The sequence below is a fragment of the Candoia aspera genome, chromosome 1, assembly GCF_035149785.1.
Source record: "Candoia aspera isolate rCanAsp1 chromosome 1, rCanAsp1.hap2, whole genome shotgun sequence".
In the NCBI taxonomy this organism is placed as follows: Eukaryota; Metazoa; Chordata; class Lepidosauria; order Squamata; family Boidae; genus Candoia; species Candoia aspera.
The window spans coordinates 310,334,515-310,360,956 of NC_086153.1; the positions used below are offsets into that span (position 1 = coordinate 310,334,515).

At 36.4% G+C, this 26,442-nt stretch overlaps 1 protein-coding gene across 7 annotated transcripts in view; it reads right to left on the reverse strand.

Annotated features, from left to right (window-relative positions):
- Positions 1–3,003: 3,003 nt before the first annotated feature.
- The window catches only part of BCL11B (BCL11 transcription factor B), a 169,034-nt gene continuing 145,595 nt past the window's right edge, over positions 3,004–26,442 (reverse strand). For 6 of the 7 annotated variants that reach the window (XM_063290297.1, XM_063290298.1, XM_063290299.1 and 3 more), the window contains one exon: positions 7,796–14,974. In XM_063290297.1, the coding sequence (XP_063146367.1) occupies positions 12,963–14,974 (2,012 nt within the window). In that variant the 3' untranslated portion in view covers positions 7,796–12,962. Of the gene's footprint in view, positions 6,621–7,795; positions 14,975–26,442 lie in introns of those variants that run through there. The other variant, XM_063290301.1, reaches the window with a different exon arrangement.

Genomic DNA, 26,442 nt, shown 5'->3' on the forward strand with positions numbered 1-26,442 from the left:
AGTACTGGTTGGATTAGGAGACCTGCCACAGAGCAACCCTTTAGGGATGCAAGCCATGTCCAATGAAGTGTAAAATTGCCCTGCTTGTCATATGGGATGATCTTCTCCAGAGTGCTTTGAAAAGCATTTATCTGAGAACTGTGGAGATAGAAGGCTTGGGGATAGGTAGATCAACATTCCTACATTTGGTAGGCAAAGATCAAGAGCAATATACTTTTCTTCCAACTATGAGTTAGACCCCGACCCCCCCCCCCCAGATTTCTCAGTGGGAGCACTTTACAACTTTCCCTGAAGTAATTCTGCTACGTGAGACAGAATTAGTCTTCAGATGTTAAGACATCGAACACTGGACACTGGCAGACTGGATAGTTTTATATCTCAGATTTTTGCTTTCTCACTAAATCAGGAGTGCACAAATTTTCCGGGGAGAGGTTGCAGAACTTACCTTTTGAGCAGTATGCCAAGGGCTGTGTCGTAGAAAGTAAATGAGATCAGAACTCAGAAGTCGTTGGGGAAGGGCAAAATTTAATTTGATTTAAATTAAATCCTATTTAAATACACCAGTTAAATACCATTTATTAAATACTTCTACCTTCTGCTATATTAGAATTTAAGAATTTGGTGACAATTTTTGGAGGGATTCTAGAAACTGCATCCAAGGCTTTGGGGGGCTTAGCTGGCATATCCCTGCAGTAAACCAACTTTAATGAAACAAACTTATATTCTTAAGATTTTCAATGAGAAGACTTGTTTGTTTTCCTGTCCAAAAGGTCCCCAAGAAGATATATAATTTTAAAAAGATATACAAAATAAAATAAGCCCATATTTAAATAAAATGGGGAGCAAGTTAATCCAGGTTTAAGTCTTCATTATGACTCACATAAAGCTAGGGAAATATTGGATCAGTATGATCTCCTTAGGACAAAGAAAATGTTGCCACATATGTGCATCAATCTAATTTTCCTTGTGTATTGATAAACCTCATTAGATATTAAACAATGGACAGAAATCAGTCTTTCAGATAGCCCCAAACTGTAAGACTTTTTAGATAAGAAAAAAACACTATCAGTTGGTTTCAGAAATATAGTAAAGTCATGAAGTCGACGTAAGTATGCTCTCTGAGCAGAAAGGCAAGACATACATCAGAATAAATTAGGAGGTGGTTTATGATCTACAGAGTATGTTCCAGTGAAGTAATTTAACCACATGTAATACCAGTTTCAATTACCAAATGTTCTTCAGAAATCCCACATAGTGTACATTACAGTAGTCTAAATCACTGGGTTAAAGTTCATCTTCTGCAGAAAAGTGCACAACTGGAATTCTAGTTGAATAAGCCAACTCATTCAATTGCATCTTTTCCATGTTTGTGAAACCTAAAAAAAGACATAGCTGCTTTAAAGAGGTGTTACATTCAGACACCTGTGTATTCTGAAGCACTTCTTTTGAACCATTACTGAGACATGCATAGCCCTAGTCTGAGTCCTCTACCTCTGTTATTCTCCATTCTTCCAGTAGTCAGGAAATAATGTCCAGCTTTTCCCTTCTAGTGACTGTGGAAAAGGAGGTATGTAGGAACAGTTCTGGATGGGAATAAAGAGATACACTAGCTGGTTGAGGGAGAAAGTGAAGTTCCTCTCTTCTAAGTACAGCATGAAACCCCTTTTTTCCCCCTTCTCATTTTCTTTTTCCAAGTTGGGTGGTATATTGCTGCGCCTCTGAGGAAAGGGTTCTGTCCAGTATGGAGGCAGATGGACAGGAAAGGTGGTACCAAGAGCTTCCTTCATTCTGGGGTTTTTTAATGTCAATTTTTAAAACTATTTCAGGTTCATCCTACCACCAATTCACATGCTTTTAGCACACTGTGGATATATAGTGTATAGGGTTAGTGCAATTAGACTTGTTTAAATTTAATTGAAAATGCCCTGATCTAGCAACCTGCACTGCTTTGCAAACTATCATACATGTTGTCTCCCTGATCACATTAAAAGGAAAGCTGTTGTGTTGTCCTTTCCTCATCCATATTTCTGCCCTGAAAGAGGTGGAGGGAAGATACTTAAAAATGTATTGTTGTGACACCTTTGAAGGTACCGAACTAAAGCTGGACTGTTAATGTCCTTTAAAATATTTACCATTCCTGTTATATTCATCCCATTCTACCAAAAAATGAAACGTCTTTGAATTTTTCCCATTATAGTCTGTAGATGAATATTTTCCCCAAATCAAATTTCAGAGCAACTTAGATTGAATCAGGTTGCTCTTGAATCTCAAAACACAAACTTGAATCGGATCATGCCTGTTGTGAATCCCCTAATCAGCAAGTCATATTGAATCAGAGCTGAAGTCAACAGGTCTCATACAATGTAACTCAAGCCTAGCATCCTTCCTTTTTTAGGAAAGATCGCCATCACAGAAGGATATGTCACTTGCTAATCTATATACTATTAAAACTCACCTGCTTTTTTTAAACCTTCAAGGAGGAGTTATAGGATACTTCAGCCCTGATCAACACTTTACTGTCTTTTAATGATATGTGTTTTTATATTTGCTGGTTTTGATTTTTTTTCTTTTAGTAATGCCAGTTGTCTGAGTTGAGTGACTATATAAATGTTATAAATAAATAAAGTTTGAATATGAAGTCCAAGAAATGAAGCTGACCCCTTGTATTACAAGGAAATTGGACCAAGTACTTGAGTGTCTTCAAAGTAACCATGACTTTACTTTGCCTTTAGATGTGAAACTTTCCTTTTATCCACATGTACACAAAAGCAAGAAGAGAAAGTGAAGGAGTGTTCTTACAAGTAAGTTTAAAAGTACATTTTCATGTTAAAATAGTGTTCTGGGGATGTTGTGTAACAAGCAGCTCAGCAATATATTTTAACAACCCTCCCCCCTAAAAAAAATCTGGGGTCTAAAATGATTTTTCAGTTAAACAAAATGTCTTCCATACAATCCATGCTAGTCTAAACTCCTTCCAAATCTAAATAAGCAGTAAAGACAATATTTGGAGATCATGTCAAATGTCCAATTTATTATTTTTTATATCTTGAAACTGGAACAAATGTTGTTTTGAATGAGCGTACAAATGAAATGGTAGACACATGCTGAACTCAACAATGTGACAGTAAGGGGAGAAAAGAGGCCAAAAGTCTTGTACAGAGAATAAAAGGAACAATAAATATTTTACTAAGTGATATTGAAATGACCTCCTGCCATCTCAACATTTGTATCCATAATAGAAAATGTGCTCCTATTTTTTTAAATGGAGCACAAATACTAAGCAATAATAAATAGTTCCAAACTTGTTGTAAAAGACAAAACCTCCAAGTAAACAACGAAAGCTCATACAATAAGAAATAGAAAAAGGTAATAAAAATAGTTTACTTGCTGGTACAAATGCAAACAACTGAAATCAACAGTACTTTGCTTTGCAATTCTAAAATACAAAGAGCACCATAAAATGAGTTTGCCTGTGAAAACAAAATCTTGGACTGTGATCAGGACTAGGATGAAATGCTGAAGTCATGAAAGTATACAAGAAGTACAACTCATTTTTTTTAAATTTTACATCCTTTTTTTTTTTAATGTCACTCCAGAAATGCTCTGTGAACAAATTTTTTAAGTGTGGGATAGACTTGCAGTTTGGAATAATTCTGACTTAAAAAAAATTTATTTTTCAATTTTACCAGTGTAACATCAGTTGTAACAGCCGAGATAACTAGAATATGTCCACCACATTGTGCTTATGGTCTTGTAAAGCTGGAATCCTAAAAGCAGAAAGGGAGGGGTCATTATAGTTTCACTGAATATAACATTTGTGCTTTAAAGTACCACATATTGGGCTCTCAGCTATTCAAGTCACAGCTGCTGGTGGTTCAGAATTGAGTTCATCTAAAATGAAGAGGATTGTGTGGTACCCTTAGTGACAGATAATATGTGAATTCCCTTGATTACAGAATACGTTTTGGGTGAAACTAGCATCTAGGAATGAAAATTATAACCCTGATTGTGACCAAAAATATTCCAAAAGAATTCATAGGACATATCCCAATTAAGGGAAAGTCAAATGCGTAAAATACTGTGAAATATCCCTGCAAGAAGTTGAATTTATTATCTGTTCTTTGATGGTCACTAGAGATACATCCAATGAATTGTTTTTCCACAATGGTTTTTTTTTTAAGCATATGATTTTATCCCTAATTTGGAAGAGATGGAATAGAATGGGTTAGATGCAGCTTCTTTTCCTGGCAGTAGCATTTCCTGAGCAGAGTTACATTTGGAGTTTTTCCACTGACAGTAAGAGGGGAGGTGATCCTCATCTATTCCCTTTTTGTTCACTGTTTCTAATTTAGGGAAAGATGCACTCAGGGTGGAAGAAAATGGTGGAGGGCAAAACAGACTGCTGGGGAAAAGAGAATTAATGAAGATCCAGCTTTCCATCAGTAGGATCTCTCCACTGCACAAAGAACCTCCCATAGGTAGGAAAAGCCCTGTTGCCAACAGAGCAGAAATTTTAGATCTAAATCGTGTGTGTGTTGTTTTCATGATCAGTTCCTCTCAATGATGTTTTTCATAACATCTCTGGAACCCTCTTAAGTAAATATCAGTAGCTTTTTCATCAGCCTTGAGTTAATGTCTTCCTGCCTTACTCCACCCAGATAAAATAAAAGATGGAAGGAGGGGAAACATACCTTAGTCAATAAAATAAATACAGAATTTCATCCTAGTCCTTCAAATATTTGGAAAATTTATGGAATGTACAATTAGGAGTCAACAGCAGCAGCAAAGCAGACAAAAGAACACAGACTGGCAAAACCTGTACAATGGTCCCTTTCTTACAGGGAGAAAAAAAAAGTAGAATGCTCCTGGACCAATTTTTACTCCACTGCAATTCACAGTTGTACTCAACAGAATGCTGCTCTTTCTTCTTTTTTCACCTGAAAGCTGTGAAGAGGATAGGGTAGAAGGTGGTAATGAACAAGTACCCTGATCCCATAAAGTCTCCAGATCAGGCCCCTCCGAAGGGACAGGGGCTTTACATAGTAGAAAATCTTGCACGGTTGGGTGAGCTGAGGTCTGGTTACACATTCCCTTAACCGACAGTTGACAGAGTGCTACCATCTGTTCAGTGATGAGAGGAGGACAGCATACAGACCACTTCATCCCTCAGGAGATGCAGTGCCATCTAGTTCAGTATCACTGGATATTTTAAACACACATATCAGTTTTATGGAACATAGCTAGAAAGCTTACATTTGCCAGGAAAAAGCCACCTCCCTTTGGGGTGAGGGGAACTGTGGAATGTTAAGTCAAACAAGTTCACAAAAATGAAATTTCTTCTAACAACAGACAACAGCCAACCACCTAGTTCAACTATACCTGGGAAGGCCTTGATACAAGGGGTCCAGGCAGCTTCGAAGTTATTACTGCCTTGAAGGAACAGCAGTTTTTTTGTAGGCCATTTCTGACAGAAAAAAATATTTATATATATTTATATATATACATGCACACAACTAAAATAGTAAACAAAAATTTTAAATGAAACAAAACTTAACACCCCTATCCCCCCAAATAATTAAAAATAATAATTGTTTTGTTTCTTTTACCTACAGGTCGTCAAACAACCTTTTTATTTTACCTTCTTCTGTACAATAAGGTCTTGACATACAAATTTTTTTTTACTATTTTATCCTGCCAAATTAAAAAAATATATTATGGCAGCCTGTTTGTTTGTTTTTATTTTTATTTCCAAATTCACTAACAAAAAAGTACATTAAATCCCTTTAAAAGGACAAGCGTACAGTTAAAAAATTACAAGTTCCAGTAAAAATACAGCAAGTGCCTACATTATATGAATCAACCAATATCAATATTCATTCCAGAAGAAGAGGATAGGGAGAAGGTGGGGAAGGGAGGAAGAGATAAAAATAGGTACAGGTCAGAAATGTGATTTTTTTTAATCTGCAAAGCAATAACAATATTAAGCATTTTTTTTCCTACGTACTTTTTCTACATGGTGTAGCAGTCACCTTTTAATCCCCAAATACAAGTTTCTATACATTTTTCTTGAAATAAAAATTCAACACCCAAAGCAGAAAAAAAAAAATACTAAAACTCAGACTTTACAGTTACAGTGACAAGAACAAATTTTATAGACCCACCATTTAAATTTTACTGCAACATTTTCAAGGAAAAAAGAGAAAAGTTTTTTTTTTCTTTCTGGTTTTGTAAAATGCCCAGGCATTCTCCATTATTACAAATACTGGTCCACTTTTACAGTAATCAAGAAATTTTAATATATATAATATATACTAAAACCCCGTCACCAAAAGAAAACAATATACACATGGCCATTATGGCATTTTTAATAACCTATTAAGCAAACTTTGAAAAAAAAAAGAGATTGCTCAAACACACATACACACATTTTTTTACCCTTGTATGTATTCAATACTGTAAACGTATTTTAAGACAGAGTGCACTAAATTTAACTTTTTAAAAAAATTAGCCGTTGTTCCTGAATTTTTTTTTCATTCAATGATAACAACTTGCAATTTGTGTCATTTGAGTTTTAATTCAGCAGTAAATCATTTCCATTCCATTTCCTAAGCAGCGTTGTCCTGAAAAAAAAGAGAAAGGCTGAGAATAATTCAGCAAATGGATGTCCGAAGTTGTGCTGGATATACATCTTCATTTGATTGGGTCTTATGGCATTTTCATGTCCACTATCTTCAACCAGGTTATTTTTTTAATGTAAATGTGGCTCTTTGTTTTTTAATCTAAAGAACATACCTTTTTTGTTCTACCTTTTTTGAAAAGTCTTTTCATTTCACAAAAATTGTTTGCATGTGTCTCAAGAGACTGAAATAGGAAGATCAGTTTTCAAGGCACTCACATCGAATTGAAATGGCAGTAGAAAAACTGTCCAATAAATTATTATTAGTTTTTTATAGTGCCAGTATTGTGAATGCCATGCTTAGCAACACTGACACTTAATCTCAGATGTCCCCCTTTAATAGTTTCACCCATCGCTGGGCCAAGCAAAGACAAAAATACTGTAATTTCTTGTTCAGAAGCCACTGGTCTTCAATGCAAACAAACAAACAAACAAACACGCTTTAAAGTGCAGGTCAACAGAATCAAAATGTAACTTTTGTATTAATGTATACTAACAATATCAGGGGTTTTCAAATTATTCCCTAGAAAATCCTCAGGTTATGAAGATATGTATATGTGTGTGTGTGCGTGCACACACACACACACACACACACAAAGATTTACATTTCAGCTGAGGGCACCTGTCCTGATCTGAAAGGCTAAAAGAACAGCAATGAACTAGACCTACGGTTTGCTCACAAAAAAGTGTTATATATCAGGATGAAAGTACAAGAAATCTCATTGTTCTATGTCTGATCAATTAACATGTCAGAGAAATTAGGCTTTGCTCAGTCAAAATACTCAAGTTGAGAAGAAAATGAAAAAGAATGAAGAATGTATCTCTTCTAGCCACTGCCCATGCTTCCCTCAGAAGAACCATGGAACTAAAAGCAAGTGAATAAATTTAACTACAATATTTTTTCTTCTTCAAATAAACGTTATTAACCAAGTGAAGGTTCAGAATAAAAAGGGTTTCCAAATTAAATACTCAAACAGAAATAATAGTGAAGTGATCAGTGACTTCCGTAAAATTCAGGGGACATTTTAGCACCTCCCAATGAAGGAACCTCTGTTTATCATTTACAATTTAATTGGAAAAGAGATTTAATGTAAATTGAGTACCTCCAATAACTCTATGCAATGTGTAAAATGGAATGGGACTGAAATGTATGTGGCAAACAAATGTACAAAAACAATACATGTTTTAAAAATGGGAAATTAAAAAACGCACACCCCCAAAACACCTTATTTAGAATGGAAGAGTTCTTTAGAAAGTTGTAATTTCAAAAATTATGAAGAATTTTCATAATTGTATAAATTCAGAATTTATAAAGAAATTGTGTCTTAAATTTTGTTTTAAAGGAGTCAGATCTACAATTTCAAGCAGAGAGAGTTTAGTGAAATTGAGCATCTTTCATTTCAGTACCATTTGAAAGGCTGCAGAATTTAAAAGCTTCCCAACAAACTTAATGCTTACAAGTTACTTAAATGGCACACTCCTAAAAGACTGTGGTCTGGAAATTTTGGCATATTTTCTTTACAATAACACAACTGTGTGTTATGTGAGAAATTTTTAATTTTAATGGGAAAATATCTTATCAGTTCACGGTTGGTCCTTATATATAGTAGCTGTATCTACTCTGCCTATCATTGTTGGTTACGAACCTCCTATCATTTGCTGCTGATCAATGAAAAGGTTTACTGAGACACTTCAATTGCAAACTGCTTTATTAATGCACTTAATGGAGAAATGTGTTTGTTTTTACTTTTTCCAAAGATTTTTAAAAGCTCCTTTAGGGATTTTAATTTTTCCACTTGCCCCACACTTTTTGATGAAATGGCTACAGCGACAATAAAAACATTGCTGTGTTTAATGTAGAGTTATTGGCTACATAAGCCAGTGCAAGTATACCTGTGGGCCAATCAAAACCTAGAGCTATACTTTCACTAGTTTTTTGTGGCCAAGATCTACCTTTTGTCTACTCCTGTCTTGCACTAGTTTAAAAACTATGAAGTTAAGATTGTCTAGAAAGTTGTGTCATGTTTCATGCAACCATACAAGAGCAACTTTTTAGAAGAAATGCTGCTTACATTCTAATCTTGAGGTCTAATATTCTAACAAACCTCCCCATGAGTGTTTAACTGTGGTGATTAGCAGCCTTATGTATTGGCTTCAGCATGCCATTAGTTAGAAATCTGTACAAGCTGACTACAAATCACCAGCAATATAGGGGCCTGCCAGGTACTTGAAAATTTCTGCTTCTGTATCTCCGGCAAGCAGCCAAAACAGGAAGCCTTTGGTGAACTACCATATGTGGCTGGTAGGCTGTTTCTAAGGAAACTATTAGGGTACTGGATGTTATGCTAGTTGGTATCTGCTAAATAGTGGGCAAAGTTAGGGGGCCATATAATCTTACTGTTTAATCAGTTGTTCTTTTAAGTTGGCCATTTCAAAGAGAGATGCACTTTAAATATAAGCCCAATTTAAGCACTATCCTAGAAGCCTGAGGAAGACTGAAGATGATCTCATGAGAACTCTGTTGATTCTGCTCCCATGCATTCTATGTGATAGAAATGCAAGTCCATAAAAGCACCTTTCAAATGCCCTGAGCCTCTCCTGATTTAGAATTCTGTTCATCAGGGTTCCACATCATAGACTGAGCCTGCCTAAGCAGAGCAGACTCCCTTCAAAAAGTGTTTCCATAATTTACAGAGAGCCAAACAGGCATGAGCTCAGAAGAAATACACTGGTGCAACCAGCAGGCATGGCCCTGCTTTTTCTCCATTCAATTATGGTAACACAGAGATTAATGCCAGAACAGAAATTAAGGGATCCTACAATGAAGCTGTAAATCTCTGTGTGATTTATATAAATGTTGGGAATTGGTTTTGGAGATGATGAAGTCCTTGGAACAGTAAATGAAGCAGGTGAAACTGCCATATTTGAAACAGGTAAAGAACTATTCCTGAGGTTAGACTGAAGGAGAAGTATCTGCTTTAGCTCACTTCCTTTCGTGTTCTGGAGCAACATGTTCTGTAAGCAGTGCTCTGTAAGCAATATTCTTCTTTGTTTTTCCTACATCCAGGGGTTCAGAGTGCTCTAGTGACACTGGAAGTCATTAGTTTTCCCTTACCATGCTTAACCATACCTTCCCTTAACAAACATTCCAAGTAAAATTCTCCCTGATTAGAGAAAAAAAATACATTAAACCACATAAGAATCATACTGAAAAGTTCTGTTCTCTCTTCTTACGGGGCAGCCAGATATCTCTGAGAATCCTATTTGTAAGACATGAACCCCATGGCACCTCTTGCTTATGCTCCACAGCAATTGGTTTTCTTAAGCATACCATCTTTGATTCAGGAAATAATTTTAAGCCAACATGTCTACTAGTTATGGATAAAGAAATCCTACACCAAATATCTGAACCACTTGGCATATAAATTGGAAGGGAGGGAAAATCACTACTGTGTAACAGCAGATTCGATTTATACTGAATCTGACAACATTCAACCTTACTGGATAATCCTGATTCTAATAACTGAAAGAAAAACTTCCCTACAGTAGGCATAATTTTATACATGTTTGCTTTCTCCCAAGTCACTTGTTTTTATCTAAGCTAAAAAGTCCCAGATGTAATATCTCCTCATAGAGCAACTGCTCTTGCCCTTGATAATTTTGTTGCCTTTCATGCACATTTTCCAGTATGATTTTTTGAGATGCTGTGGCCAGAAGCATACACAGACATCTGAGTGTGATCACATCATGAAGATAATCACTGTATGTATCCTTACAAATAAACTATAGTATCAGGAAATTTATTTCTTTATTCCTTTCCTAATGATCCCCACCATGGAGTATGACTTTTGCTGTTACTGTTTTTATAGGAGCTGCACACTGGCTCAGTGTTTTCACTAAGCTGTCACTATTTGTAAAACCCATTTCCTGGGTCAGTCTGTGCCAGCTATGCCCCATAAAAATATCCATCAAATTAGGGAAAGGTCATATTATACTTTTTATACTGAACTGCAATGACCATCTTAATGCCCAGTTATGCAATTTGAAAAGAGCTCTATTAGAGCAATTTGCAGTCCCTTGTTGTTTTAACCACCTAGAATAATGAAATGTCATCAGCAAATTGGCTACTGTACTGCTCATCCCCAACTTTAAATCATATAGGAATCAGTTTAAAAATGCTGGTCACAGCAATAAATCCTTGGGGGAAGGGTCAGATTACACAACTTCTATTTGTAGTAAATAATGGTTTATTCCTTCTGCTTTCTGTACTTTAATCAGTTACTAACCTTGCATATTATATATCAAGTGAATGTCTAGTTTTCTGGTGACTGAGCTACACCTACAGAATTCTGTTTATTGTCCATCTTGTTTAAAGTACATGTTGTTACATTAGTTAATTAGCTGGCATCCAATTCTTTGCATGGAAGGCGCAAGGTGTTAAAATTGTGTGAAATTTTCTTTCAAAAGAATACTGGAATGAACAAGAGAAAAAAGATTAACCTATTTTATAATTAAACAATAACTATTTAATCAGGGCAAAATTTTGAGAAAGTGATGGTTTGATAATGAATCAAGATTTAGAGTTGCAGTCTTTAATTGATAGCCTTAAGAAGCATATTGCACGACCTTTAACAGGGCTTATTCTCAGGAACAATATTCTCAGCATATGGTACAACTGTACCATATAAATAAATAAATCTGTGATTAATTGGGCAAATTTTTTGTTAGTGATTTTTTAAATATAATTATAAAACGCAGACAGTAAGGATCATACAAGAAAAAGCATTTTCCCTTAACAACTAAAACAGGCTGTCTGATATCTAGCAAATCTGTCTAGTTTGGCATTGTCCACATTGACCAACGCTTTACAGAATTTCAGGAATGGATCTTTCCCAGCCCTACCTGGGGAATGTCAGAAATTGAATTGGGAACTTTCTGCACGCAGAGCATGCACTATGTACCCCTTCATTTCACACACATGGAATGATTCCTCAAAAATGAACACCTGCTGCAACATATAAACGTATTGTAAAAACAAAAAAAATATGCCTTTTTCTTCAAACATTTTGTTTAGTCTCAAACAAATGTATGCAGATTTAATCTGATTGAGTGGTTTTCTTTAGTGAATGGCAGTCATAATCAAAATATCATTTTACCCATATTATGTGTGCATTTCTCTATGGACATATATACTCACACATGTATACTAATTAAACTAGTGTTCAGTTAAAAACACACTAGTCTTTTGCTGCATATTGGTATGGAATGGTCAGTTAGTGTAAATGTACGTAGTCAGGTTATCAGGTGACAATTATCATGTATGTAATGAGTAATGTGAACAAGGATAAGTGGCATGCCTGCAAAAAAATCAAGCTTTTCTTTCTGTTTTGCTTCCTAAAATTTTCACATGAAGCTCAGGGCTCTCAGTTTCTCTTTATTTAATGAACTGTGTAAGAGAAATGGCAGAAAAGTAAAAGGCATTAAAACAAGGTCCCTAAAAATAATGCACAATTTTTGCTATTGCTTTTGTTATTATAGCTGCCTTTAGAAAATTTGGTGCCCATTTCTTTTTATTTCTCAAAATGTTTATTTTAGAATCTGTTAAAAATAATATTTTAAATAAAGGCCTCTATTTTAAGTGGCATCATCAGTGCTAAATTTTAAATCCAAATCCAAAAGAAAGTGCTAAAATTTTAAGATTGTTATCCGCGATACTATTTAATATTTCCTAATTCTCAAATGATTTCCTTTTTTCTTTTTAAAGGACAACAGCAACAACAAAAACATAAAATGTTGGCTTCTTCACAAGAAATTACACATGCTCAGCATAAGATTCAACAAAGCAGCGGCCCTCTAAAATTATAATTTAAATTGATATGCATCTCCCCTTGTAATGCAAATAATCTCAGGTTACTATTGGGGAAAACTAGAATGGGATACCCAACAAAATTTAAAAGGAAATCTAAAACCAAAAAAAAAAAAGTATTTAAAAAAAGTACCTGCACATGCCAAAACAGAAACAAAAAACAAAATAACCCAATAAATACAGAAATTATTGCACAGTTAAAAGGCTTCACAATTTTTACTGCCTTAACCAATCCTCAGGTTTAATAGAACTTTGTAGACACAGGTTATATTTAAGTGCCAAATTCTGGCACCTGCCATGGTTACACTAAGATATGTTTATGGAGGCAAGTTAGGTCAGCTTTTCTCAGTTGGCAATAGTTAAACTGTACAACTTAAACGTTACCTAGACCCCTGCTTTTAACCCGGGGGGAGTGGGGGCTTAACTTCTTTCTGCCTGCTCAATTTTTACATCATTTGTCAGCAAGTGTTCGCCATGCCACTTTTTCATGTGTTTCTCCAGGGTGCTGTAAACACTGAAGGGCATCTGGCAAATGTCGCAGCGGTAGACCTCCTTCCCTATCTGGCCATGCGTTTTCATATGACGTGTCAGCTTACTGCTCTGGGCACATGCATAGTTGCAGAGCTCACATTTGTAAGGCCGCTCTCCTGTGTGGCTCCGGCGATGCACCGTTAAGTTACTGCAGTTCTTAAAGACCTTGCCACAGTATTCACACGTGTCACTCCGTCGTCCTTCCTTTGAACTGGGCCGACCGGGACCAGGTCCACTGATATGGGGAGTGCTGCCTCCGCTTGCCGTCCCACTGCGCCCTGAGAGACCACCATCCAGCATATCACCTGGTGGAGTAGAGAAACGCAGGCTTCCGTTCTCTGAGGAATGCTCAGAAGAAGTCGCAAAGGGGGATTGTCGGGAGTCTGTGAACCCTAGAAATGGATCCTTCATGAAGTGCCTTGATGCTGCGTATCCTACCAGCCACTGAGAGTAAACATTTTCGGAAGGTATTATTGTTGCTGGTGGCAAGTCCAAATCTTTTTCTATCTTTATTCTTTTGGAGGAATTATTTAAATTAGGGCTTGTGATAGGGGTGGGCTTGCGAGGGAACAGCCCTGGGAAGGGTTCACCTGGCCCAAAGTTCCTCCCATTCACTGTCCCTTCCTCAGTGCGGTCAAGTTCTCCAGCTACTGAGTCTTCATCACCTGTGTCTCTCTGGCAAAGGTCTCGAGGGCAGAGATCTCGCTGATCTGAAGACCTTTTCATGAAGCCACCTCTTTTCTGCTTTTCAGCCAGCATGTCACTGTATTGCTGGATGGTACCAAGGCTTACATTCTCTATCACTTTTCCTAGGACAAGTGATTTTTCATCTGGCAGCGATTTGGAACCATTCTCTCGGTTACGGCTTAGTTCTGAATCCATGCTAAAGCTTGACTCTGGTCGACTTTCATTTTCCAGCTCCTCTTCCTCCTCCTCTTCCTCCTCTTCTTCTTCATTGTCATGGCCTAGAGAAGGATCACTCTCATTCCTGAAATCCGCCTCACTAGACTTTAGTCCCTCTCCAGTAAGTTCACTTGTGCCAGGCTCAGGGGAACTTGTGGCAGACAATCCATCATCGGACCTCCCTGTCATGGACCCAGCTTTGTGCATATGCGTTTTCATATGGCGTTTTAACTTGCTGGCTTGGGAACAAGCATGGTCACAGAGTTGGCATTTATAGGGCTTCTCTCCTGTGTGACTGCGCCGGTGGACAATGAGATTGCTCTGAAACTTGAAGGTTTTTCCACAAAATTCACAGGACTTACTTTTTGCCTGAGGCTGAGGAGGTGTAGTGCTGCTTGGAGGCATTGGTGGCAATGGAGGGGTGTTCAGAAAAGGAGATTTAGGGCTTGGCTGGAAAGGATTCAACAAGCGATGCATAGGGTTGCTGCGACTGGGTGAGACTGGTGGTGGGGTGGAATTGTTTCCTGCCAGTTCTCGAAGCCTTCTGGAGAAATCCATCGCGGGCGACTCAATTGCCATGGGGTTTAAACGCATGACTCTGTCAAAGGCACTAGGATGCTGGGCAACTAACCCCATTTCTTCGGCACTAAGGCGATGTGGATCCAGATGATGGCGAGGTGGTGGACTGAAGAGGGGAGGTGTGTTGGGAAGCCGACCTTCACCAAAGCCAGGATGATCACGCAGGATGGGACCTGTCATTCGTAAGAGACTAAAAGGGTTATTGTCGCCTAGGAAATTCATCAGCGGGGACTGTGCAACAGTCTCTGGTCCCAGAGGAGGAGGGATGGTGATGCGTGGAGTAAGGGAGCTGTTTGAAGGGCTAGTTTCCAAGTAGATGCGGAATCCATGTGTATTCTGGGCATGCTGAAGCAAGAACCAAGCGCTATTAAAAGGGTGCTTGCATGTTGTGCAAATATAGCTTGAAGGCTCATCTTTACCTGTAGAGGAAAAGAAGGGACAGAGAAAAGGGGAGAATAATTAGAAAAGTAACCCAGAGGACTGTGAATAATTTTTTTCTCCAACAGTTATAATATAAACATGTTTAATGAAGAGATATCTGTTCTCACTTAACATAACCTGTACATACCCAAAATCCATATTCATCTTAAGCAGTTAATCTCAGCCATAGCTTATGGCATACAATTCTTTAAAGTATTAAAAGGGTTGGGAGAAACCAACTTACAGTTCTCCATGTTCTAATCCAAGATTCCATTCAATTACATTGAGCATCTAGTGAAAGCTGAATGTTAGAACCCTATCTAAATCTGAAAAATTCATCCTGAGAATAAATCATTCCATCACTCCCTTTATCAAAAGCTTTGAACATGCTGATTTTTAAGCTACTATAATAATTGAATAGTAACAGCTACTAGGACTGCATTTGAATTGTGTTTAATGTAATAATCATATCCATCATTTAATAGGAAAAGGTTAGCAATTTTTTTGACTTTCAAACATATCCTGCTTTTTCCTTGCAGTATCCAGAAAAAAGGTTAGAAAGTATTCCTAGAAGTTTTCTCAAAGGCAGAGGTAGACCAACTGCAACTCAATACTCAGGATTTTGCTAAGTATAAAATGGAACCACTGGACATACAGGGCAGATTTATCATTATCTAAGATGTAAATTCCTCCACTGTGAAATACCAATTCAGATGAATTCCTAGATATTCCACCTTGACTTTTCAAAGCAGCTGTTTCATGCAGGAAAAATATAACATTTCCTAATCTTGTTCTTTATTCCTGGCAGCAACAAATAGCAGTGATGATGGATCAGGAGAATATCATGTTTCTCTTTTCCCCTGACTTCTGTTCTGCTAGAAGATACTTACATATATACCATAAAAAAGAAACATGGCAACATGATCAGACATACTAACTGCTAATGGTGCATGGGCTCTGACATTTAATTATTTTGATCATGGGTGCTTGCCCTGAATATGACAAGACAAAGTAAATGAATGTGAGCCAGTTCATGAATGAAACAGCAAACTGTCTTATTCTCATATACAAGCTGGGAGAGAAGCTAATCAGTAAATAAACCAGACAATTTAAGCACACAGATGCTACTTCCTCCCAGACTATTGGCCACATTAAGGATTAAGGTGTACTAAGAAATCAAAAATGGAAGGAGGGATATACATCCCTTGAGAGTATGATCTCCTCATCCACCCTTCCCCCTCCCCAATTCTAATAGTGGGCAAATGGCCATAGAAGTGCTGGTATTTCCCAATGTACGCTACAGCTCTGGAACAACAAGAGATTCAAGGATAGCTTTCTAGAAGCAATTAAGATTGGTGTTATAGTCCAAGACGTAAGAAAGGCCTCTTAATCTCAGCAATTGAGGCATTTGACAGGGAGAACATGTTTTATGCCAGTTCTAAGGTTGATTCAACAGTCAGTGCTCCTATTATTACTACTTAGAGTTAAATATTTCTTTCTTCAGACTAAATGTGACCAAAAAAAGTCTAGACCATTAATGCATCTTAAACAACACAATGGTAGTATAAAAAGTGACAGAAATCACAGAGGCAAGTTATAGTATATTGTGTCAAAAAGCTGTTTGAACAATACATTTTGCCTCAGCTTACCCTTGAATGGATTTTAATAAACCCTTCTTTTGAAATGTGATCTAATGGAAAATCAAGTACACAAAATTACAAAGCCATGCAGCTTCAAAAGAATGAATGTTCTCCTTCCTTTACACCGATTTTATATAGTTTTTTTTTTATTTTTTATAAATAATGATTTATACTACTTCCTAAAGGTAATGCTCAAGATCCTGCAAGGTAGACTTCAACAATTTATGGAGCAAGAATTGCCAGATGTACAAGCTGGGTTTAGAAAAGGCAGGGGAACTCGGGACCAAATTGCCAATATCCGCTGGATAATGGAAAAAGCCAGGGAGTTTCAGAAAAACATCTATTTCTGTTTTATTGACTATTCTAAAGCCTTTGACTGTGTGAACCATAACAAATTGTGGCAAGTTCTTAGTGGTATGGGGATACCAAGTCATCTTGTATGCCTCCTGAGGAATCAGTATAACGACCAAGTAGCAACAGTAAAAACAGACCATGGAACAACAGACTGGTTTAAGATTGGGAAAGGAGTATGGCAGGGCTCTATACTCTCACCCTACCTATTCAACTTGTATGCAGAACACATCATGCAACATGCTGGGCTTGAGAAATCCAAGGCTGGAGTTAAAATCGCTGGAAGAAATATTAACAATCTCAGTTATGCAATGATACCACTTTGATGGCTGAAAGCGAAGAGGAACTGAGGAGCCTTATGATGAAGGTGAAAGAAGGAAGTGCAAAAGCTGGCTTGCAGCTAAACCTCAAAAAAACCAAGATTATGGCAACCAGCTTGATTGATAACTGGCAAATAGAGGGAGAAAACATAGAGGCAGTGAAAGACTTTGTATTTCTAGGTGCAAAGATTACTGCAGATGCTGACTGCAGTCAGGAAATCAGAAGACACTTAATCCTTGGGAGAAGAGCAATGACAAATCTCGATAAAATAGTTAAGAGCAGAGACATCACACTGACAACAAAGGTCCACATAGTTAAAGCAATGGTGTTCCCTGTAGTAACATATGGCGCTGTGAGAGCTGGACCATAAGGAAGGCTAAGAGAAGGAAGATAGATGCTTTGGAACTGTGGTGTTGGAGGAAAATTCTGAGAGTGCCTTGGACTGCAAGAAGATCAAACCAGTCCATCCTCCAGGAAATAAAGCCAGACTGTTCACTTGAGGGAATGATATTAAAGGCAAAACTGAAATACTTTGGCCACATAATGAGAAGACAGGACACCCTGGAGAAGATGCTGATGCTAGGGAGAGTGGAAGGCAAAAGGAAGAGGGGCCGACCAAGGGCAAGATGGATGATATTCTAGAGGTGACGGACTCGTCCCTGGGGGAGCTGGGGGTGTTGACGACCGACAGGAAGCTCTGGCGTGGGCTGGTCCATGAAGTCAGGAAGAGTCGGAAGCGACTAAACAAACAAACAAACAACAACTACTTCCTATGCAAATATGTCTTGAAGCAATTTACAAATAAAAATTATACAATAAATTAAAACACTGTAAAATCATCTTAATTAAAATGGGGGGTAGAGAAAAGGAAAGCAGAAGCCTCATTCATATTGGGGAGGCCTGATTGAAAAGATACTCTTCAACAGACACCTAGAATAATTGGTTGATTACCTATGGCTCATCTAATAAAGTTGGCTCACCTAATAAAGAGTCCTCTCCCTCAAAGGGATGTACCTGAAAGATAGTTGTTGCAACATTGTTTTGAATTAAATGAAAAACCAAGGCCAATCCAGTAAAAATGGTTTTAAAATGGCAGTTGGCTAGCCACTGGCATTTGTTTCCTGCAGCTGAGAAGCTTTTTTAAAAGCATATGCTGTACATTAAAAATTCACCTTTTTGAAATGCAAGAGAGAATGAATCTTTTTAACTTCTGCTTCCTGCTTCCCTTTAAAATCCAGCTTATTCGTGTGTATCCCTGACATAAGATACTGGTATGATAAGCTAACATTGATAAGAGTAGCTCTTCTTTCCTTTCACTTTTATGCCCCTGAACTTTTCTGTTCAGCAGCCCCTGTTCACAATGCTGACTGAGCCTGCCCAACTACCAAGGTTCTGACAGATTCACTTTTGTTTTTTTCTTCTTTTTCTGCCTGCTCCACAACCCTCAAAGGCTCTCCTTAGATTCCCCTTTATTTTATATAAACTTCTATTTAAATAAATAAATAAATAAAACATTCATTTCCATATTATCACTTCATGGTTATCTTGCCTCAAAATCGCCCTAAGCAGTGTGAATGCTCACTTTTAAGAACAGAACATCAAAAAGTCTTTGAAGATCCACTCCGAATATTTTTATATGCTAAAACTTGCCAAGTATTTTCAAAATGCTCAGTTGGTCAGAGAGTGCTGTAAAGTGATTGCTATAGTTGATGCACAATGCCTACTTTGGAAAAAATATGCCGTAAGGTTAGTTTCACTGTGTATCTAAGTTGTCTAGTTTGGCTTTGCATATTAGTCGTAAGTGGGAAAAAGACATTTGAGTCAATTACACTCTGTATTGTCACTAAGGGTGAAATAAATGTTATGATGTGGAGGGCAATGTTTTAGCCAGTTGGTCTAAAAGGGATATTCCATTCTTCTCCTTCATTTATTTTCTCAACACATCACTCTTTTAGCATTCTGGGCCCACTGAACATCATCAGCATTGCTAACCTTAAGGTGCCCATTTCTGCACACCTTAGTGTTCCTGCATGCCTGCTACTTCCCTCTTGCATACCAATAGTACTGTACTACATAAGGTTCTACACTGTGAGCACAAGCGTGCTACATGTATGCAGGATGTTTCCTGTGCCCGTTATACAATAGTCAACATCTAGCCTATGACCTTGAAGATGTTTCCTCCTGCCTCCTTACTTTGTTCAAGCTTATGTTTTTTTAATTGATTTTACACTTTTACAATAAATCTGTTTAAATAATGAAGAATGCCATCATTATGATTCACAAATGAAGTAGTTCCTTTTTAATTTCTATCTGCATTAAGACCGTGAAAACTGTGCAGCTGTCCTCCACAAGCAGAAAGGTAGGATATAATAACAGTACAGTAACTTCAGTAACAATAATAATTTTCTGCAGTGCATAATGAAGAACATCTACAGGTGGCCACAGTAACACAATCATGTATGAAGTGCTATGCAGGACAGATATTACAAGTCCTAAACTTACTGTTGACATTATTATGATTCAGAATTTGGTTACAACAGCAAGCAGGGCCAAACAGGGACACCATGGAGATCTATTATCAGCAACATTTCTGAAGGCTATTTTCAAGAAGGGCTAGAGCTCTAATATAATTCTCCAAAGTGGACTACTAGGAAATTACAAATGGAAGGTTAGATTATACCCTCTGGAGGATGGATCAGAGGATGGACAGCACTTACCAACTGCTGTTCCCTAATTTAATAACAGATCAGCTGGTGGTGCTCTGGCTCAATTAAGACTAGATGATAAATTCTTACTATTTGAGGATTTTACAACATAAATATCATTTGTCAAAAAGCACAGAGTGCTTTTACAACATCTTTTAACATCTAGACATGGATCTATAGGCCAAAAAGCTTCAGAACCCTCTACAGAAAATTGTGAAATGATAAGCTTGCAATAATTATTTATAAGTGGTTATTATTTTATACAAATTAGATATTCAAGAGTATAGAGAGGCATAAAAAAGGGAATTTGATTCCATCAATGCCAGTAGAAGACTATTTTGGCATATATAAATCAGATTTCTATAGAATTAAAGTTTCGATTTATTGATCAAAAATATTATTTAATGCATATTTGACATGTATGCATCTTTTCAGGAGAAAACAGAAAATTTCACTAATTGCTCAAGATGATATGTAACACTGATTCAATGATATAGTCTTGTGCTACTATGATAACCTTTTGGATAAAAGTTATAAATCTAACAAACAAATATCACACCCTTCTTCCAGGAGCTTAAGGTGGCCTACACAGTCCCTCCTCCAATTTTTCTCCTCAACAACTCTATGAGGTAAATTGGATTAAAAGAGGGTGAGCTTCCCTGGCAGGGTCTGATCTTGAATTGGGGACCCCTTAACCACTACACCACACTGGGTCTCATAGGTTAATTATGTAGATGCTCATATTATTTTGAATTACATACTAGCAGTATTAAAACAAAAGGCCAAAGGCAATGGCTTTTGTGTGCTCTTAGCTTTGGAAAAAAAATCTCTGTCCTCCATCAACTATCTTAAAAATTTACCTCTCTTCTCATTTTTCAACAAGCATTCTATTACCAGCAGTGTCAACTATAAGATTATTTAGAAACTAGATATACTATTCTGTATATTTAATTTTTCCATTGTTTTTATTTCTAACATTAGGCAAACTTACTTAAATGTAAACAAATTAACTGTATACAGTAGTATGATATGAACATACTGTATATGCTACGTTAACTGAATAATATATGACTATTCATGTCATTTTTTTTTCTTTTGTGAATAATAAAATTAATTTAATTTTAAAATGTGGTAATTTTTTTAGATAGCTGATATCAACTCCTTACTCCAAAGCCTTTTATACACAATTCACTTTTGGTATGTAAGTATCATCAATGATTTGTTACAGCACCACTTAGGCTTCTAATAAATGTATCTCATTAGATTAAATAATGAGCCTTGAGTATCCCATAGCTTAAACCTATACAAGTAATTATAGTTTGTGCATTTGCTGAACCCACCTGTCTATTTTGAGATTTTTTTTTCTGAAAATAATTGTTCTCTTCCTTATTCTGTGATGATTATGTACAAAATTTGAATGCATTAAAAAGGTAAGCAAGCAAAGCAAGTCCACAGCTGAAGACAGGGCTTCCCCACACAGCTCAGTTTCTTGTTGTGGCTTTGTCTTGGGTTGGAAACAAGTTTTTTCAGTGGACGCTCAACAAAGAATGTTAGACAAATTCCATCCTTTGGAGTTTGTTGAATTTCTAGCTTATGTGCCTTTTGGGGCGGGGGAGCTGCTAGTCCTTGCTTTATTCTGGTTTAAGTCCTTTCTAGTCCTTGTTTTATTCTGGTTCAACCTCTCTCCACTTCTCTAAAGCTATAAACACAAGCAATCAACTCTTGCAGATCAAATTCTTTTTATTTATATTTATATATATATAAAAAGATAAAGAAGCTGGGGAGTTCAATTCCTGGTGGCTATATTGTTAACACTGATTGTTTTACAGCATTAACACAAACAAACAAACAAACAAACAAACAAACTATATGGCTTCAAATGCTATTCAAACTATGTGGCTATTCTTTCTCTTAAAAGTCTATTACTAACCATGCGTTTGGATTCTAAACCAGGTCTGGCTACTCTTCTGTCTCACCAGATGGAGGGCCTATGCAGGGTCTACTGTGCTGGACAAGGAAATTGGTATCAGCATTGTGAATATTCTTCAACTATTTGCAGCAAAAGAAGAGCTGGCTATGAGCAAGCATTAGGATGCAATATGCAGAAAAATCAGTCACAATATAGAATTCTCCTGACCTATTTCCAAATGTAAAGGCTTAAACAGGAATTTTTGAAGCTTCTCCACAGGTAAAAGTTGTACCTACTTGCAGGTACTTGGTGAAAAATGTGCTATTTGGCAGTCAAATAAGCATGACTAATATAAGATGATCTGCTTCTACTTCTCATGTTTCATAGAAATAAAACACAGCATTTAATATATTTCTACAATTGTATATAAGCTACTTACAAAAGGAAGGATAACACAGCAAAAGTACTTTCACTTGCTTTAGAATTTTAGAGAGGAACCAGTGGAATTGTGGATGGTCATATCTTTTGAATTTAGTAAGGTTTCCTGTTTTAGGATTATTTTTAATGAAATTCAGGATAAAGTTGTTAGAATAATGAATAAAAAATAACCTAGTTGCAAATTATACATATAGAGTATAAGCCATATGCCACAGGTGGAAGGAATATCATAACTTTTAATAAAATATTGAAGGTTTCTTTTTAGAAATCAGCATCAGAGATAATAAAAACAGAGATTTTAATGCTACTTCAGTTCAGCTTTAGAAACTCTGAAAAATAACAATTTGCAAGATTTTAAAGCAAGCGAAAGTTTATTATTAACACTCAAGAGCTTCCTCTATAGCTACTTTCACTGCTTTTTTCATATAACAAGTATTAAGTAATTGCTCCATTTAAGGGTTTTGTTGTGGGATTATTGTTGTTGTATTCTAATGCTCCCAATAGAAGTAGTGTGAATGTTCAATAAAAAACACACCTTTAATTCAATTATTATTGAATTAAAATGCTATAATTGAAAGCACTGTTTTAAGAAGCCTTCTCATAAGCTCAGCTGGTATTTTCTTAAAAAAAGGAAATTGTGAAAAGCACTTTTTTTTGTTCGTTTCTCAATGAACATATAGACAGATACACAAACATATTCAATTAGTTATTAAAGGTCTAAAAATGGACAGTTTATATATTCATTACTTTTATACTGTATAAAATGGAAACATGGAGACTTTATTTGAAGTTTCACCAGAAAAAAATACATTCCTGTGTTAATCAGTGTGGAATGACACAGGGCAGAATAACACAGTCATATACATTAACTAGTGAGTCCATTTTGTATAATAACCTGTGGCTGTCTTGGGCTGTCATTAGGATGATCAAGAGATTCTCTCCCTTTCTTTCTAAATCTGCTACTGAAATACAATCTTATCTTGCCAACCAAATCATTTCATGATTCAGACATGGCCATGTGAAAGCAGTCTTAGAGAATCAATCCACTTAATTATAGTAAGATGGCTCTGTCACAAAATAGTTTCAACAGACATATTGCATCAATGAGTTTACCTAAGGCAGTGTGGAAGAACTTGAATTTGAAAGGCATCTCCTTGATTCACTGGCTTTCATCACCTATAATAACTGTTCTGCAGGCATGTTGATATGTATGTATGTATGTATGTATGTATGTACTTTTCTCTTCTCCTGATCAGGACTTCTGGTTCATCAAGAACTTTGGAAAAGAATGTTCAATTTACATGAGTACTAAAAACATTCTTATTTATCTTGCCATTACCCTGCATGATAATCCTGTTCCATCACTCACATAGGTGTATATATTTTAATATATCTAATTTTTAATAATTTTATGATTTACTACTTTTTAAACTGTATGCATAACATGGCAGGATAGTTCTCCTATATTCTGAGGGTATTTCAGTTCTATAATTCTCTGTAATATACATTAGAAATAGTACATGTTAACTGCTATACCAACAAAACCCACAAAACAGTTGTGTTTAATTCTGGTAAAATATTACAGAAGAAATAATAAAAGGTTGATACAAGCAGATAAATCAGCATAAATGTTTAAGTTAAATCTGGGTTCACACATCATTCTAATCTAAAGTGTGGTTCAGTTGGTTTTGCCTTGGTATGCTGTGAACCCATCTTTGTGGCTTAGTCCACAAATCATGGTTGACCAAGCCACAGCTTGACATGCTGTGTACCTCTAGTGTAAAAGTATTAATATACTTTGGATCACTCTGCAGAATTCATGATGCTTTAGGAATTGTTCAAGACTGAAAAAAGAGTTGGGGGGTTACACGAAATGATCTCACAAAGACTGAGGTAAAAAAGTTATTTTCTGGAAATCTATATGGCTTTATTAAGGAAAAGTGGGGAATCAAGATTTGGCATGGAAAAAATATTGGTAAATCTGAGTTTCTGATTTGGTAAATGTTAGAAGGAATATGAGAGCTAGTTTGGTGTAGTGGTTAAGGCATCAGGCTAGAAACTGGGAGATGGTGAGTTCTAGTCCTGCCTTAGGCATGAAGCCAGCTGGGTGACCTTGGGCCACTCATTCTCTCTTAGCACTAGGAAGCAGGCAATAAAACCTTGCCAAGAAAACTATGGAGACTAGTCCAGACAGTCTCCAGGAGTCAACATTGACTCGAAGGCACATGCACATGCGCGCGCGCACACACACAAGGGAGTACGGTAGATGAATTTGGGGTTATATTCAACAGTTTTTTAAACTGAATTTATCTACATGGAAATATATAGGAAATGAAATGAAAGTAAGTTCTGGCCATAGATAGGGTAATAAGTTTATAGAATTAAATCTGATTTTGGAACATTTCGGAGAAATAACAAGCTTTGTGGGAGGAGACATTATTTATAAGATGCTCACCATCAGAAGATGCCTTCACAAAGTATGACCTTCACATCTAAGAATTAATACTATTTCACTTCCAAGAGCTGGATTGGAAAATTATTTTATCACCATTGAATTGATGTCTCTTTCTCTCACTATTTGTTACTAAATTAAATCAGAGCCAGAGCAGACCATTCTGCCTTAGACCATAACAGAAGGAAGAGTTTACACTGGAAACAATCCAGTTTCTTTGCTGTCAGCCCTTGCTGGATTTTTAAATGTTTACAGTGATGCTTCTTCAGCTACTCTGAATTGTATAGTGAATAAAGACGTTCTGAAGATACTGTACATATGCATTGGATTGCATTTCACCATAGCTAAACCATTGTATATATGTATGTAATCCAGTGATTTCCATTCTAGTTTTTACAAAGTAAATCAGGTTGAATTATAATAGAATTCAATATTTCACTAATAAATATAAGCAGACATACAATGTAGGATTCATTAACATTATTCATTAACATTCATTAACATTAAGCAAGACATATTTTTTTCAATGAAAGCCAATATGCCAGTTTTTGAAAATCCCATTAATAATAATATCTTGATCTGAAGAGCGAGCCAGTCATTACTGGAGATCAGGGACCCACATGGAATCTCACTAAGAATCACAAGAAATGCAGATGCCCATTTAGATTTTCACCAAGTGTATAGAAACTGCTCATGGACAAAAATTCTCATGTTGTAGGTGGAACAGTTTTAGATAGATCTGTAGCTGACAACATCAACATCAAAGTTTGACCAGTCACAGCAAGATACTGGTCTCTACCGTCCTCAATTTTTAATAAAATATATGTAGTGATTACACAGAGATTGACTAGAGAGAAGAAAAATCATCAAACTTATGCATAAAAATATCTAGCTTATTTTATAAAGAAGTAACACATTTAGCAGCATCAAATTTTCAGAATGTTCAGCCTACAATTCTCTCCCTGCTGCTTCCAATACTGTAAAATAGCCCTCCCCAAGCTGGATGCCCTCACACAGATGACTGACAGAACCTTAGCCAGCATTATGGACATAAAACAAAATACCTCTTTTAAGAAGCTTGAGTACAAAAACATTATGTAAGTTTAGGGATTAATCTGTATTTCCACATGTGACCTGAAAATAAAAGAATTGTGAATTTCATTATATACTAATTGATACTTAAAATAATCAATACAAAAAGCCTGGGGAAAAAAAATTTCTACCAGAAAAAAAAGGGGGGGAGGGAGGGAACAGTAAGGAGAAAAGTCTATTCACAAACCCCCCCCCCCAAAAAAAACCTGGCTAAGTTAGCCTTTTGCAGTCTACTCTTTCAATCAAATCCAGATAATTCATAGTTAAATGCTTTAGTGTCTTTTTTTAAAGGTAGGTTTAAAACAGATATATTACGTTGCAGTTGACAGAATATGGATGGATGACTAGGTTAGAAAAATTGAAGTATCATTAATTTAACAAAAAAACACAAATTAATATAAGATAGAAAAGATTTGTTTGTTAGTGAAACAAAAAGGCCATAGGCTATTACCCATGGTACAGTGGTTTTAAATATAACACCACATTGCTTTTGAGAAGAAAGATGTTTTTCAAGGACATTTTAGGCTGCCTCTTTTTGCATAAGACATTCAAATACATT